The 17,684-nt window shown below is 31.7% G+C and overlaps 1 protein-coding gene across 2 annotated transcripts; it reads left to right on the top strand.

Annotated features, from left to right (window-relative positions):
• Positions 1–11,478: 11,478 nt before the first annotated feature.
• Positions 11,479–16,399, top strand: LOC112719917 (protein NARROW LEAF 1). Of its 2 annotated transcripts, XM_025770655.3 has the most exons (7): positions 11,479–11,711; positions 13,057–13,099; positions 13,644–14,136; positions 14,245–14,388; positions 14,808–15,048; positions 15,151–15,651; positions 15,760–16,399. In XM_025770655.3, exons 3-7 carry the CDS (start codon positions 13,648–13,650, stop codon positions 16,191–16,193), a joined length of 1,809 nt encoding a protein of 602 aa, XP_025626440.1. In that variant the 5' UTR covers positions 11,479–11,711; positions 13,057–13,099; positions 13,644–13,647; the 3' UTR covers positions 16,194–16,399. The 2 variants fall into 2 exon arrangements, with proteins under 2 accessions (XP_025626440.1, XP_025626439.1); XM_025770654.3 differs by lacking the exon at positions 13,057–13,099.
• Positions 16,400–17,684: the final 1,285 nt, after the last annotated feature.

Raw genomic sequence — 17,684 nt, 5'->3', positions numbered from 1 at the left:
AGATAAATGCAACCAGATCGAAATAAGAAAATGAGATGATGAACGCGAAGAAAGAAGAAAAAGAAAAATATTTACGTTGCAGCAGAAGATTTACGTTGAGCAAAATTTTAGGTTGCAGCACGTTATATGTAACGCGTGTGGAGGAAATTACTTAGTTAATAACCATGTAAAAAATACATGGATGCATAGCTTTTTCAGATAATTTATATATAAAAATCTAACTCTTTCTTTTGTATTAAATTATATTTTTTGGTTAAATTTATTATTTTATTTATGATAATTACTTAATAGAAAAGCAGAGAAGATGACTTGAGAACTAAAAATTCGAGTGTGTATTTGTTTATAAAAATTTGAACCAAAAAAATGAGAATCAGAAAGCTTAAAGCTGAACAAAGGGAAATTGAATATCAAGTGTGTATTTGGTATGAATTGAGTTAATACACTTCTAGTAGCTCAAGTATATATAGTGCACATCATAATAGAATTCGACTAACAATGTAAAGAGCTTTTGATTGAATCTTTTTCTTAATAATCTGTACATTCAACTGATAATGCTTAGTACGATTATGAAATATTGAATTAGCAATTAACAATATATTACTCATGTCACAAAAAATAGTTGGTAAAGTCTTAAAAAAAATCTGCAACTCAACTAATAAATTTTGCAATTATTTTAACTCAGTTTCTATAAACATAATATCCACACTTAATTGACTTCAAGATTACTCACTCACATAAATAATGTTATTATATTTTTTTATTTTTTCAATTCACCAACACACTCACAAAAAAAGAGAAAAATTTATAACAACTCAATATATTTTCATTCATATAAAAAAATTATTAAAGTGTATGCCTTTCAAGCCTTTATATAAACAAAATATGATAACATACTTAATTATTAAAAAAGAATATTATTAACTATGAACAACTAATCATTAGTTATAATGGAAGTGATAAAACTTGTAAAAAATTGAAGTCATTATTGTTGACTATTTTTAACATATAATCAAACTTTGTAATTCATATTTGACTTTATATCCAAAACACGTCTAACATGTTGTAAACAATTTGTAGCATTTTTGAATCTTTTAGTGTTTTATAGAAAAGATCATATAAATTCTTAAATCTTCTAACAATTTGGTAATATGTGAAGTCTTTTAGTTTCTTTTGTAATTTTATCCAATTTGACAATTTGCTTATCTTAAGATCATTGATTCTAATATTGAAGTGGATACAAATTAATTTATTTTATGCAACAATGCTTCCCTTAAATCAAACTTGTAAAATTTATTATTCCAAGCATATTTTTCAACTTGTAAAATAACTCGGTGTTCAATGGGTTTGTAAATATATTCGCAACTTGTTCTTCAGTATGATAGAATTTGATCACAACTTCTTTCTCATTCACCAATTCTCTAATTTTGTGAAACCGTAAATCAATATGCTTTCATCTCCCCTCTGTTGGGCATTGTCAACTCCTTGTTGCAAATCTGGTTCAATAAAATTTCACAGGTTCTGATAGCCTTCAAATGAATAGACATCAAACTCTCCTAGTAACTATAGTCGAGTTTTTCATCTAATTTGGAATCATATCATACAATATTGAAAGTGTTTGCCATACTGACTCTATAAACAAACAACTATGAGAGAACCCTCTCACACCTCACAAATTCTCAGACATCAGGCGCTAGATTAATCAGCTCTGATATCAAATGTAAGTATAATACCCGCACTTAATTGGTCATAAGATCACTCACTCACATAAATAACGCTATCATATTTTTTTATCTCTCAAACTCACCAACACACTCACAAAAGAGAAGAGAATTTCTAACAACTCAATACATTTTCATTCATATGGAGAGATTATTAAAGTACATGGATTTTAAGCCTTTATATAGACAAAATATGATAACTTACTTAATTGCTAAGAAAGGTTATTATTGGGTATGAACAACTAAGCAAGGTTGTAATGGAGGTGATGAAACTTGTAGAAAGTTCAAGCCGCTATTGTTGACTACTTTTAGCATGTAGTCAAACTTTGCAACTCATATTTGATTTTATATTCTAAATACTTCTAGCATGTTATAAGCAATTTGTAACATTCTAAAATCTTCTAGGTTTTGTAGAAAACATCATATGAGTTGTAAATTTTCAAATCTTCTAACAACTTGGTAATATGTGGAGTCTTCTCGTCTCTTGTACTTTTATCCAATTTGACAACTTACTTATCTCATGATTATACATGATGATTGCAATATAGATGTGGATACAAGTTGATTTATTTTATCAAACACTGCCTCCCTTAAATCAAGCTTGTAGAATTTATCATTTCAAACATCTTCTTTAACTTATAAAATAACTCGGTCTTCAATGGCTTTATAAATATATCCGCAAATTGTTATTCAGCATGACAGAATTCGATCACAACTTCTTTCTCATCTACCAATTCTCTAATTTTGTGAAACTGTATATCAATATGCTTTGATCTCCCTTCTTTTGGGCATTGTCAATTCCTTGTTGCAAACCTGGTTCAATAAAATTCCATAGGTTCTGAGCTTTCAAATGAGTAGACATCAAAGTCTCCCAGTAATTGTAGTCGAGTTTTTCATCTAATTTGGAATCATACCACACAATATTGAAAGTGTTTGCTATACTGACTCTATGAACAAACTACTATGAGAGAACCCTCTCACATCTCACGAACTCTCAGGCACTAGGCACCGGATTAACCAGCTCTAATACCAAAGGTAAGTATAATACCGACACTTAATTGGTCCTTGGATCACTCACTCACATAAATAACACTACCATATTTTTTTATTTCTCAAACTCACCAACACACGCACAAAAGAGAAAAAAATTTCTAACAACTCAATACATTTTATTCATATGGAGAGATTATTAAAGTATATGAGTTTTAAACTTTTATATAGGCAAAATATGATAACATACATAATTCTTAAGAAAGGTTATTATTGGCTATGAACAACTAAACATGAGCTGTAATGTAGGTGATGAAACTTGTAGAAAGTTCAAGCCACTATTGTTAACTACTTTTAGCATGTAGTCAAACTTTGTAACTCATATGTGACTTTATAATCTAAACACTTCTAGAATATTGTAAGCAATTTGTAACATTTTTGAATCTTCTAGAATTTTGTAAAAATATTATATGAGTTGTAAATTCTCAAATCTTCTAACAACTTGGCAATATGTAGAGTCTTCTTCTAGTCTCTTGTACTTTTATCTAATTTGACAACTTGGTTATCTCATAATCATACACGATGATTCTAATATGGAGGTGGATATAAGTTTATTTATTTTATCCAACACTGCCTTCCTTAAATCAAGCTTGTAGAATTTATTATTCCAAACATCTTTTTCAACTTGTAAAATAATTTGGTCTTCAATAGCTTTGTAAATATATCTGTAACTTGTTATTCAGTATGACAGAATTCGATCACAACTTCTTCCTCATTCACCAAATATCTAATTTTTTGAAACCGTATATCAATATGCTTTTATCTCCCCTCTGTTGGGCATTGTCAACTCTTTCTTACAAATCTGGTTGAATAAAATTTTACAGAACTTTTAAATGAGTAGACATCAAAGTCTCCCAGTAACTGTAGTTGAGTTTTTCATCTAATTTGGAATCGTACCATACAATATTAAAAGTATTTGCCATACTGACTCTATGAACAAATAACTATGAGAGAACCCTCTCACATCTCACTAACTCTCAGACACCAGGCACTTGATTAACCAACTCTAATACCAAATGTAAATATAATACCCACACTTAATTGGTCCTAGGATCACTCACTCACATAAATAATGCCATCATATTTTTTTTATCTATCAAACTCATCAACACACTCACAAAAGAGAAGAGAATTTCTAACAACTCAATACATTTTCCTTCATATGAAGAGATTATTAAAGTACATGAGTTTTAAGTCTTTATATAAGCAAAATATGATAACATACTTAATTGTTAAGAAAGATTATTATTGGCTATGAACAAATAAGCATGAGTTGTAATGGAGGTGATGAAACTTATAGAAAGTTCAAGCCATTATTGTTGACTACTTTTAGCATGTATTCGAACTTTGCAACTTATATATATTTGACATTACATTCTAAACACTTCTAGCATATTGTAAATAATTTGTAACATTCTTGAATCTTATAAGGTTTTGTAGAAAATATCATATGAGTTGTAAATTTTTAAATCTTTTAACAACTTGGCAATATGTGGAGTCTTCTAGTGTCTTGTACTTTTATCTAATTTGACAACTTGCTTATCTCATGATCATACATGATGATTCTAATATGGAAGTGGATACAAGTTAATTTATTTTATCCAACACTGCCTCCCTTAAATCAAGCTTGTAGAATTTATTATTTTAAGCATCTTCTTCAACTTGTAAAATAACTCGGTCTTCAATGGTTTTGTAAATATATCCGCAAATTGTTATTTAGTATGACATAATTCAATCACAACTTCTTTCTCATTCACTAATTCTTTAATTTTGTGAAACCGTATATCAATATGCTTTGATCTCCCTTCTGTTGGGCACTGTCAACTCCTTGTTGCAAACCTGGTTCAATAAAATTTTACAGATTCTAAGCCTTCAAATAAGTAGACATCAAAGTCTCCCAGTAACTATAGTCGAGTTTTTCATCTAATTTGGAATCGTACCACACAATATTGAAAGTGTTTGCCATACTGACTCTATGAACAAACTACTATGAGCGAACCCTTTCACACCTCACAAACTCTCAGACACCAGGCACTGGATTAACCAGCTTTGATACCAAATATAAGTATAATACCCACATTTAATTGGTTCTAAGATCACTCACTCACATAAATGGATCTCTCATACTCACCAACACACTCACAAAAGAGAAGAGAATTTCTAATAGCTCAATATATTTTCATTCATATGGAGAGATTATTAAAGTACATGAGTTTCAAGCCTTTATATAGGCAAAATATGATAACATACTTAATTGCTAAAAAGGTTATTATTAGCTATGAGCAAGTAAGAAAGGTTGTAATAGAAGTGATGAAATTTGCAGAAAGTTAAAGCTACTATTGTTAACTACTTTTAGCATGTAGTCAAACTTTACAACTCATATTTGATTTTGCATTCTAAATACTTTCAGCATGTTGTAAGCAATTTGTAATATTCTCGAATCTTCTAGGATTTTGTAGAAAACATCATATGAATTGTAAATGCTCAAATCTTCTAACAACGTGGTAATATGTGGAGTCTTCTAGTCTCTTGTACTTTTATATAATTTGACAACTTGCTTATCTCATGATCATATATGATGATTCTAATATGGAGGTGGATACAAATTGATTTATTTTATCCAACACTGCCTCCCTTAAATCAGGCTTGTAGAATTTATCATTCCAAACATCTTCTTCAACTTATAAAATAACTTGGTCTTTAATTGCTTTGTAAATATATTTGCAACTTGATTTTCAGTTTAGCCAAATTCAATCACAACTTTTTTCTCATTCACTAATTCTCTAATTTTGTGAAATCGTATATCAATATACTTTGATCTCCTTTCTATTGGCAGTATCAGCTTCTTCTTGCATACCTGATTCAATAAAGTTTCACAGGTTCTGAGCCTTTCAATGGGTAGACATCAAAGTCTCCCAATAACTGTAGTCGAGTTTTTCATCTAATTTAAAATTGGACCACACAATATTGAAAGTGTTTGTCATACTGACTCTATGAACAAACAACTATGTGAGAACCCTTTCACACCTCACAAACTCTCAGACACCAAGCGCTGGATTAACCAGCTCTGATACCGAATAAATGTAAGCATAATACCCACACTTAATTGTCATAGGATCACTCACTCACATAAATAACGCTATCATATTTTTTCATCTCTCAAACTCACCAGCACACTCACAAAAGAGAAGAGAATTTCTAACAACTCAATACATTTTCATTCATATGGAGAGATTATTAAAATATATGAGTTTCAAGCCTTTATATAGGCAAAATATGATGACATACTTAATTGCTAAGAAATGTTATTATTGGCTATGAACAACTAAGCAAGAGTTGTAATGGAGGTGATGAAACTTGTAGAAAGTTCAAACCATTATTGTTAATTATTTTTAGCATGTAGTCAAACTTTGCAACTCATATTTGATTTTACATTCTAAACACTTCTAACATGTTGTATAAGCAATTTGTAACATTCTTGAATCTTCTAGAATTTTGTAGAAAACATTATATGAGCTGTAAATTTTTAAATCTTCTAACAACTTGAGAATATGTGGAGTCTTTTAGTTTCTTGTACTTTTATTCAATTTGGCAATTTTCTTATCTCATGATCATTTATAATGACTCTAATATGGAGGTGGATACAAGTTAATTTATTTTATTCAACACTGCCTCCCTTAAATCAAGCTTGTAGAATTTATTATTCCAAGCATTTTCTTCAACTTGTAAAATAACTCGGTCTTTAATGGTTTCGTAAATATTTTTGCAACTTGTTCTTCAATTGACAGAATTCGATCACAACTTCTTTCTTATTCACCAATCCTCCAATTTTGTGAAACCGTATATCAATATGCTTTGATATCTCCTCTATTGGGCAGTATCAGCTCCTTATTGCAAACCTGGTTCAATAAAATTTTACAAGTTCTGATCCTTCAAATGGGTAGACATCAAAGTCTTCCAGTAACTATAGTCAAATTTTCCATTTAATTTGGAACTGGACCACACAACATTGAAAGTGTTTGCCATACTAACTCTATGAACAAACAACTATGTGAGAACCCTCTCACACCTCACAAACTCTCATATACCAGGCGCTGGATTAACCAGCTCTGATACCAAATGTAAGTATAATACCTAATACACCACGGCTCTTGGATGCTATTAGCCAACTCCTCCAAGTGGTTCCAAAGCCTCCTTCTATTAGCTAAGTGCGGACTTTCATATACAGTTGTAAACTACCTCCTTCTTATTATCTGAATTTATAATTCTCATGTGTATAAGCTGATCTTGAATAGAGATAGGTTCAATATTCCAAAAATCTTTATTCCAAAGACACCAAATGCTACCAGCAAACCGACCGATAGCTTCACTGATGCACCAAGAGTCAAAGCCTAGTCTTTTAATAATATTTTCAGCTTTGTTTTCTGATACATGAGATTTCAAAAGCATATAGAAATTAATATTGTATCTATAAGCCATATCTTTAATAATAATGGGAACCCTCTAGAGAGAGTTCCTCTACAATTCCAAATAATAAAATTCATTAAAACAAACAAAGAAAAAGAGTTAAGAGTTCTCTTGATGGCGCAGGTAATCATGCCTCTATAGGCTTTGGGCTTGAGGGAGATTCTTTCCTATCCTCATACTGATCTTTGATGACCATATCTTTCGACCCAGAGCTCTGTTGTTTGTCTCCTAGATTGATTGGGTTATTAGCTGCACTGCTGCCTCTGTGTTCTGTACCTTGTCCTCCATGAACCTTGATATGATTACATGGTGGCATGGGCCATGATACCAAAGAAAGAGATGCGTCTTCCATTGTTGTGTTCTTTGGTTAATTTCTTTTGGAGTAAACTAAAGCTTCTCCAGTAATCCTAGTGGCTGTTTTTCTGTTTCTCTTTATTATGTGTATGCTCCATGATATTTACTTGGTTTTGATTATTTGGCTTCTCATGATTTTGAGTGATGCTTGATTTATTCTGATGTTAATTTTGGTTGGGACTTTTTTTCTTTCCTACGTCCAGGACTTTCTCCTTCAAATTTGAGGTGGATGCCTTACTTTTTGGATGACTCATTTGGGCTTACAGTTTATGGTTATGCTTGTAAGCATTGCTGCCATATTTTCCTTGATCTTACATTTTTGCCTTGATTGGATTCTGATTGTACTCATTTCTGTCCACAATATTTTCTTACACGCTCTCATTATTGTCATCAAGAGTTTTCTCTGATAAGACTTGGAATTTGGAACCATAAAAATTTTTCTTTTTTGCTCTCGCAGATTCCTCCATTCTGATTTTATTCTTTCTAGGATTGTGTTTGACCAGCTTCCACGATCCAAAAGGATTCTTATTATTGGTGAGTTTATTGTTTTTTTTCCTCCTCATTAATAGTAGGATTATTCCCTTTCTCTACTGCTGACTCTTGTGCCTCAACCTGTAATCCCTGATTTTGCGCCATAATAACCTCACTCCCGTTAGGGGGTTTCCTTTTCTAGTGATTCCATCAAGTTACCGTTATTTTCGTCTTTTCTTCTCTGTTTCGGTGTCCGATCACCGTCCATGGCTGCCTGAAACACTTGTTTGAGCATTTCTCTCACAAATTTTGGGCAATTTTTCATCCTATGTCCGTATCGCCCATACTTAAAAAATATATTTAATGGAGCCCTTTGTATTCGAGTTTGAATTCTTTCTCTAGAGCCGTGAAAGAGGGTACAATCTGCTTCCTTAGATCAATTTCCATACATATGCAAGCAAATTTTTCTCTATAATGTATTGATGTAAACTCATCAATCTTTAGCATTGTTCTTAAGGCTTTTCTACCGTCCAAAGAAAGTATTTATTGTAGAATTTCGCTGGAAGGTTTGGAATTTCGATCTAGACAGCTACCTTGCGTATATCTATATCTTGTGGCATGAAGAGAGGTTTCCAACGTTGTACTAGGAGGTAGTGATCCGCTATATCCAAAGTCCCTCGAAGAGGGCGTAGTCTTCTTGATTAAAGAAACGAATCAAGAAGAAGTTCTCCTCAAGATCCATGACTCGAACTACATCTTTTCTAGCCCATTTTTGAGAATCCATCTCTCCACAGCTTGGAGATTGAGGCTTTTACCAAGGGGTTTCACTATCAGTGATAGCTTCTATGACTTGCACCAATCTTCATACTCCTCCAAAGTGACTTTAATGCTTGGTTTGGGATTGAAGAGAGTCTCAAATCTTTCCTAGCCTTCAAAGATTCTTGATTCGACATGTACTCCTCTGCAACTATTTCAACTATTTCTTTTGGGTTGAGATTGTCAAAACCATTATCAACCATCATATCCAGGTAGGATATCTTCTGTTTCATGTTTTCTCTATCAATAATTCCTTCTTAAGCCTCCATCGGACTGGAGAGAGAATTAGTTTCTGTTTCTATAACATTATTAATGATATATTCCATTATTTTTTTCTGTCTATTCCTAGTCTTGCATTCCGTTCATTGTTATCTTTTTAATGCTCCTAGCCACTAGATCTCTCTATTACATTATTAATACAAAATTATGTAATATTTTTTATTTTTTATATTATTCTATTAATATCAAATTTTTTGCTTATTTATTTTGTTATATAAAGTTAACAAAACTTTATGGTAAAATTATTTAAAATAACAAGACAAGTAGATTCTTAAAGAATTTTGAGAAGAACTTATAGGATTCTCAACAAAATAGTAAGTTATAGAAAAAAATTTTACGATAAAATTATAGATTTTGGAATAAGACAAAATATCAAGTTAGTCTTTGCAAAATTGCAATGATAAATTTATAGGTTTCTAAAGAAAATTAAGTATATAAAGTAAGTTTTTGAAAAAATTTTGTGATAAATTTATAGAATTTTTAAGAAAAAAAGGTATCATTATTTCTGATAGTGGATTTATATATATATATATATCTCTAACAGAAGTATAAGTTGTCTCTATATTTCAATTTTTTATAGACTTATAAATTTAATATTTTAATTTTGATTAAATTATTCTATTAATTTTTATAATTTTAATAAACAACAATGCTAGGGAACAAGAGGGTATCAGCCAAAAACCAGCCAAATACCTATGGGTGAATCCAAAACATCTACGTGGATGGTGTTTATGCTAGGTATTAGGATATTTTTTCTACTAAGTATTGTTTCTTTTTCATATTAAATGGATGTTCTTTTATATATTTTATAAATTTTTTTATATACTAAGAATTGGAATTGTTAGAAGTTCCGTGATCCCCGCCCCTATTTCTCCAATGTATCATTCAGAATTTTAATTTGAGGTGAGAAGCAATTAATATCAAATATTATAAATTAAAAATAAATAAAATTAATTAAATATAATTATAAATTAGTTAAGTTGTTTATTTTTTGGCTGATCACCTTTTGATTCCATATACTTTTCCTTTAATAAATTTGTAATTAAATTTTTATATTTTAAAAAGTTTTAATTGGATATTTATATTAGTTTTAAATTTATAATCACATCTTTATCGTTCAAAAAATATTTAACTTAGTAAAATATACTGAGATATATTTATTAGTGGTATGAGATAAATAAAAATATTTTGGTAGTATTCACCGTAAAAAATAATTTAATTATAAATTTAAAATTAATATAAAAATTTAATTAAAAATTTTAAAATATAAAAAAACTATAAAAACTAACAAATAATTTATAATGACTTGTTTGATTTTTTTTCATTGAGAAACTTATAAGTCAATCATAGAATTTTTGCAAAAATTTATTTGGTACTTTATTTTCCTCAAGTGTATAAGCTTATTATAAAATTTACTAAAATATTATTTGTACACTAAAATTAGTCACTAATATTTGTACACTAAAATTAGTCACTAAGATCAACCACCAATATATTTATATATAAATACATATGTAGTTTAATTTTTTTTTAATGTATATTTATATTCCAACATATATTTTATATTAGTGATTGACTTTGGTAGCTGATTTTAGTATATATCTAGTATTATTCTAAAATTTATTAAGGACGGCCTTCTCTTATTCTTCTATTAAAATTTTAGTAAATTATTTTTTAATATATTTATCTAAAATTAATTTTTTCTAAAATGGAGAAACGGGAGTGAATAAAGTCAATAAACATTGGTATTGAGAGAATATCTTAAAGTATAAATAATGTGCATTGAATAAGGCTATTAATAAAAAGAGACAAGACATTAATAAAGAGAGAGAAAATGTTAAAATATAATTAGTGTGAATGATAGTAAATGACATATTTATCCTTAATTTTAAACTAACATTAAAAAGTGAAAGAGTTTATTAGGATATTATTATTTATAAAACTATTTAAACCTTTTATTTTAACAAATGTATAATAAATATATTAATAATTAAATTATGTATTTTACATTTTTAGTTCATAATTTTCAAAGTGTTATAAAGACACATGTTTAAGTTATTATCTTAAAAAATTGTTTAAAAAGGATTTTTAATAAAAAAATAAAAATTATTCTTTTTATAATAGAAAGAAAAAAGATACATAATCTACAATGCATATTTTTCTTAAAAATTTAATTACAACCTTTTTTTTTTCTAACTTCAATCTTCAACAAAGAGAAATTTATAAAATCTTATATGCCAAAATAAAATAGAAAATGATTTGTACTCTTTTAGAAAAAAATTAAAATAATAATAATAAAAAAAGAAAAACAGAGCTTTTCCCCAAATAAAGAAGAGTCCACTCGAGTGAACCACCCCACGCGACTCAGCACTCAACACTCACAACACTCAGCACTCAGCAGTGTTGATGAGCAACAAAGTTCGTATCTTTCCTCAGCTTCATGCCCCGTGATCGCTTATGCACTTCTCTATTACCTCACCTACCCATCATGCAATTCAAGGTTTCAAGTATGATTTGAATATGCTTCAGACCGAGTTGTCTTTCACTCAATTCAAGGTTTGAACTTTGATACTTTTTTCATGCCCCAAAGATGTTTGTGTTAATGCTTTTGAGTGTAACAGTGTTTGGTTTGAGTTAACTGCTCTGCACTTCTTTTGATTAGTAAAGTGTGAATACGCCTTATTAATTTTAGAAGTACTGTTTCTGATTAAGTGGGGTGCTTGTGTATATGGCTGTTAAGTATTGATGTTACTGTATAATTGTATTTGTCTAGGCTTTGATTCATGAGTAGGTAGATTAGAAGAAGTTTGAGGTATGGAGATTTTGAACTTCTTTAGCCATATTTGGCGTTAGGCCTATGAATAATAGTATGCTTAGTTTATAGTAGTCCAATTAGTAGTATGAGGGCTAGTTATAATATGAATTACTATAACCAGGAGGACCAGCACTAGTAGTAGTTGCTTGGTTTGTTTGAGTGTCATGCCCTTCGATTCGATCCTCAAGGACAGTGTATATGCATCAGGTATCGGGCCTCCCACCCAATTTAAAGGTGAAATCTGATGAGGCTAGGGATTAGTCGTTAGCTACCAACCGATAGATACCCGAGGATTAAAATCCATCAAAATAAAAATATTAAAATCCATTAAATGAAAAGTGAACCATTCTTTGAATTTCCTCGTTTGGAAATCGGAATATTCTCCATGTTTGGCCTTCTCAAAATTAGTTTTGGCTTCCAATTTTGTATCCATTTTTTTCCCTTCTAGTTATTTGGTTGTGCTTAAATCTTAAACAAAGATCAATTTCTGTGATTGAATGCCTGAAATCCTGACAAACCTGCTTTGATTGAGAGGATGGGTTGGATTAGGAGCGGTCCAATTTGTTATCTTTTACCTTCCTTACTGGTTTTTATGATGGTTTTGTGTGTCCCTAAACGGTAAACTCAAGAGTATAAGTTAAGATTTTAGAAAACCAAGTTATGAATACATAATGATAAGTTAGGTCCTTAACTTGGTCTACTGGACCTCTTTTTTTTTTTTTTTTTTTTTTTTCTTTTTTCCCTTTGATTGAATGATTAAAATCCTCAACATGAATGATGTTTTGTGGATGTCTATTGCTTTACTATTGTTATTGGTTTATTGTTGAATTTGAAATATTGTATTTCCTTAAACTGAGTATTGCAAAGAATGGATCAATAGTTGTCAGGTTCTGTTCCTAATACCATTATATTAATGACTTCTATTGCCCTTATGCATGGGGCATTTTCATTAAACAAATATGTATTGTTTTCAGTTTTTCATGCATCTGCTGGTTCTTAATGTGTTTTCATATATGTTGAGTGGAAAGAATCCTAATTATATTTATACTGTTCTTAATGTGATTTGTTCCTGTGCTGGAATAATAGGTTGCTTCTGGAACGTCCTTGTATGCGTTTGCTGTTTATTCATGTTAGTCTCTTATCACTCTTCTATAGCAGTATGCTGTTTAGTTCGTACTTTTGCAGCTCTTTGAATTGCATACCCATTGAATATTAATGTCATGTATAATATATTGGAATAGCAGTTTGAATTGTAATAGTTTGTAGTTGTAGGAATGTAGGTGCTAGTTGTCCTCACTATATTTTACAGTATTTGTCTTCCCTTAATATTCCTTATTGCTTGTTGCTTTCTTTGCTGCTCCATTTGATGTTTGTGAGTAATTTTGGGTTGATCTATTACTTTTATTTATTTTTTTAATACTTTATGTTTTCTCATTTGCATTTAAAATTTATAAACAACAGTATAGGCATATGAGCTGAATTTACCAAGACGAACCCCCTAATGTTGGTAGTGAGTTTGATCTATAGCTCCGTTTAGTTTTGCTGTCCTACATTTAATTTAAAGTTGAACTAAGACAGTGATCCTATTTACTATGCTCTTGTTTGTCAGATTTAAGTTTAACATCTTATCAATCTGCATTTGTTTATATAAGAATACTGTTTTATGTTAATAGAAAGATGGAGCGCACCAGATTTAACATGAGGGGTCGTAACTCTGGTTCAACTCCGTCAGAAGAATCATCTTTGGACCTTGAAAGAAATTGTTGCAGTCATTCTAATCTGCCTTCGCTGAGTCCACCAACACTACAACCCTTTGCCTCGGCTGGGCAGCACTGTGATGGCAATGCTGCCTACTTCTCATGGCCAAGCCGCTTGAATGATGCTGCGGAAGAGCGAGCAAACTATTTTTTAAATCTACAAAAGGGGGTACTACCTGAAACACTTGGTCGGTTGCCAAAGGGGCAGCAGGCAACCACATTGCTTGAACTCATGACAATTAGGGCATTTCACAGCAAGATACTGCGTTGTTACAGCCTTGGTACAGCAATTGGTTTTCGCATACGGCGAGGTGTATTAACAGATATTCCTGCCATTTTAGTATTTGTGTCGAGGAAAGTTCACAAACAATGGCTCAGCCCAATCCAATGTCTACCCACTGCTCTTGAGGTTGTTGACAATATTTAATCTGAATCTACCCTAACTTTGTTAGATATTTAGTAATTATTTGTTCTCTAATGCCTAGTGCAGCACTTAAATGTTTAATATGTAAATCAGGGGCCTGGTGGAGTATGGTGTGATGTAGATGTGGTGGAATTCTCTTATTTTGGTGCCCCAGAGCCAGTTCCAAAGGAACAGCTGTATACAGAGATTGTAGATGACTTGCGTGGGGGTGACCCTTGCATTGGTTCAGGATCTCAGGTGTTTCTTTGTTCCAATTTAAAATAGGTTACTTTTGATTCATTTTATATTGTGTAGATTTAATGACGAAAGAAGGCTTTTTGGTCTGATAATGATGTCATGATAGGGTAACCATTGTTACTGTCCTTTTATCGGTTTGCCAATTATGATGTTCATTCTAATGTGGTTCTGTTGCCAAGAAAGCCTTTTCTACATGATTCTAACTCTGTTGGTTGTATGTTGTGATTTCAACTAGTATTGTAATTGTTCTCTATGGTCACCTCTGAAGTTTAATATCCAGATGTGTGGACCTTCTATAGTCCTCGATTTCATTCTTCATCATTTTATTGTATCTATTACTTTTCCGGAACCATAATGGTATCAAAATTCCTGTATTCATGAATCAGTTGAATTTCTAATTGCTTACTTCCTTCATACAGGTGGCAAGCCAGGAGACATATGGAACTTTGGGTGCCATTGTTAGGAGCCAAACAGGTAGTCGGCAGGTTGGTTTTCTCACAAATCGACATGTCGCAGTTGACCTGGATTATCCGAATCAAAAGATGTTTCATCCTCTTCCACCCACCTTGGGGCCTGGGGTTTACCTTGGTGCAGTAGAGCGAGCAACTTCATTTATAACAGATGAACTTTGGTATGGCATATTTGCTGGAATAAACCCAGGTAACATAGTTTTATAGGTCTGATAAATTCTGTTGCACCGACTCACATTTCCCCATGCGTAGTCAACTAGTCATCCTTCATCACGGTGTGTTTCTCTTGCAGAGACTTTTGTGAGAGCCGATGGCGCATTTATTCCTTTTGCCGATGACTTTGACATGTCCACTGTTACTACTGTAGTGAGAGGCGTTGGAGATATTGGTGATGTAAAAATTATTGACCTACAGGCACCAATTAGTAGCCTTATTGGAAAACAGGTGGTGAAGGTCGGAAGAAGTTCCGGCTTGACTACAGGCATTGTTTTGGCTTATGCCTTAGAGTATAATGACGAAAAAGGAATATGCTTTCTAACAGATTTTCTTGTGGTTGGCGAGAACCAGCAAACGTTTGACCTCGAAGGAGACAGCGGAAGTCTCATCATGTTAAAGGGTGACAATAGCGAGAAACCACGACCAATTGGGATCATATGGGGAGGAACGGCTAATAGGGGCCGCCTTAAGTTGAAAATTGGACAACCTCCTGAGAATTGGACTAGTGGGGTTGATCTAGGCCGTCTTCTCAATCTACTTGAACTCGATTTGATAACAACAGATGAAGGACTAAGAGGTTTGTCAAATTTTTCTCAGAATGATCTGTTTTTTTTGTTACTCTTTTCTGTCATTCAGATCTTGTGTTATAAATCCTGATTCTGTTTATTCTGCTGTCACATATTAGTGGCGGTGCAAGAACAAAGAGCTGCTTCTGCAACCGCGATTGGCTCTACAGTTGGCGACTCATCAACCCCCGATGCTATGCTTCTGAAAGATAAATCCGAAGATAAGTACGAGTCACTTGGTCTTCAGATTCAGTCCATTCCCTTAGGAGTTGAGACTAGCAACCAAGACATGAAACCGTCGAATATGGAGACTGAATTTCAGTTAGAAGATGGGATCAAGGTAGCTCCCAGTATCGAACACCAGTTCATCCCGAGTTTCATGAGCCGGTCTCCACTGCACAAGAACAGCATGCAGGAGCGGGCAGCGACCGAGAATTTGTCCTCGTTGAGGAGTGGCTGCGACGAAGATTTATGCGTTTCACTGCATCTTGGTGATAACGAAGCAAAGAGAAGGCGTTCTGAAGCATCAACTAGCACTGAGGAAGCTCAGTGAAGTAGATTATTTACATGAGCTGGATGAATCTGCTTGTTAAAAGATTCAATCATTTTTAATTAGTCCCTTTTTTTTCACCGGGTAACGTGTTGTTTGTAACAGTTATGATACTGTATTTTATGCTTAGAAGCTGAGACAATGAGCAATGATCTTTGTGGAGTTCGCTGTCTATGAAGTGAATCTGTGGTTAGAGACAGAGAAGAAAAGTTTGCCTTGGTGTCTAGTTGATAGCTTTCCAACTCCTCCTTTTTCTAAAAGAAGGAAAAGAAAAAAAATCTGAAGATCATATTTCCATTCAAATAACTCAAACATATTACATTTCACGTATGATTAAATTCTGATCTAACAGAAAATCACAGTTAACCCTTGATGCCTACAATAAATAAAAAAATTCCTATTACAAACTATAAAAAAATATAATTAATATTAGAATTTAATTTGGATGGATCGGTCATTCAATCAAATTCATGTGTTTAAATTAATTTTTAGATAATAAATTTAAAAATTAATTATTTTTACTCACATGACAATATACAAATAATTGTTTTGTATACAAATTTTTTATACTAATAGTATATAAGAATTAAATTCTTAATATCAAAAAACTAATTCAAATTATTTTTGCGTATTTCTTTTAATATAAATTCATTGATATCTCATATCTATATAAATCCTTGTTTAAAAAATCAATATAAATTTGAAACAAAAGGGAAAAAAATAAAATAACATAAGAAATTAGGGGTATACATAGTTCGGCCCGACTCGAAGGCTTGGCCCATATCCAAACACTTTAGGGGCTAATTTAGTGTGATTTCATCGGGTTTAGGGTCGAGTAAGAGTATCAAAAATAGACTTAGTCATTATTTAGGGCTGGGTTCGGGTCAAGGCGAACCCGGTTTCACCCATTCTATAGAGGATTAAAAAAGGTATATATGTTTTAAATTAATTCCAATATTATGTTATATTAATTATAAGTTTATTGTTTTATTTTTAATTACAGATAATTAAATTAAAAAATATATCAAAAGAAGCATAAAATTAGAATTTATGGACAAATTTAAATTCAAAAATATATATCAACTTCTCGATAACAAGTACATTTTTTTCTTCTTTATAAATAAGTGTATCATCATTTTTTGACATATAATTTATCAAGATTCGAACTTCACCGATTTAGATTCAATTTTAGCGTGTGACCTGAAAGTAGTATGATTTTATTGAATTTAAAGCCGAGTAAAAATTTTAAAAATAGATCCGATCATTATTATTTAGAGTCGGATCCAAATCAAAGACGAACTCGACTTCACCTCACCATATCCAACCCTACAACAAATAAAAACAAATCACATTTAAAAGTGAACATAAATTCATGAAAAGAAAAACGCAATAACCATTAACTACCCTTATCTCGCCGCATAAGTGTACCCGCCCTGCGCCAAATGAAAAATTGAAAACTCTTGAATTGCTCTAAACCATTCCTTTTTGCCATTC

Source organism: Arachis hypogaea, chromosome 11 (genome assembly GCF_003086295.3).
Source record: "Arachis hypogaea cultivar Tifrunner chromosome 11, arahy.Tifrunner.gnm2.J5K5, whole genome shotgun sequence".
Taxonomy (NCBI): domain Eukaryota; kingdom Viridiplantae; phylum Streptophyta; class Magnoliopsida; order Fabales; family Fabaceae; genus Arachis; species Arachis hypogaea.
The sequence above is the reverse complement of the archived record's forward strand: the minus strand, read 5'-3'. Positions and strand labels throughout refer to the sequence as shown.

What these genes read in the sequence shown, in the direction of transcription:
- LOC112719917 (XM_025770654.3), top strand. Translation starts at nt 13,648, where the DNA reads ATGGAGCGCACCAGATTTAACATGAGGGGTCGTAACTCTGGTTCAACT. An exon ending in GTCTACCCACTGCTCTTGAG is followed by an intron (nt 14,137 to 14,244) that starts GTTGTTGACAAT and finishes TATGTAAATCAG; the next exon opens with GGGCCTGGTGGAGTATGGTG. An exon ending in GCATTGGTTCAGGATCTCAG is followed by an intron (nt 14,389 to 14,807) that starts GTGTTTCTTTGT and finishes TCCTTCATACAG; the next exon opens with GTGGCAAGCCAGGAGACATA.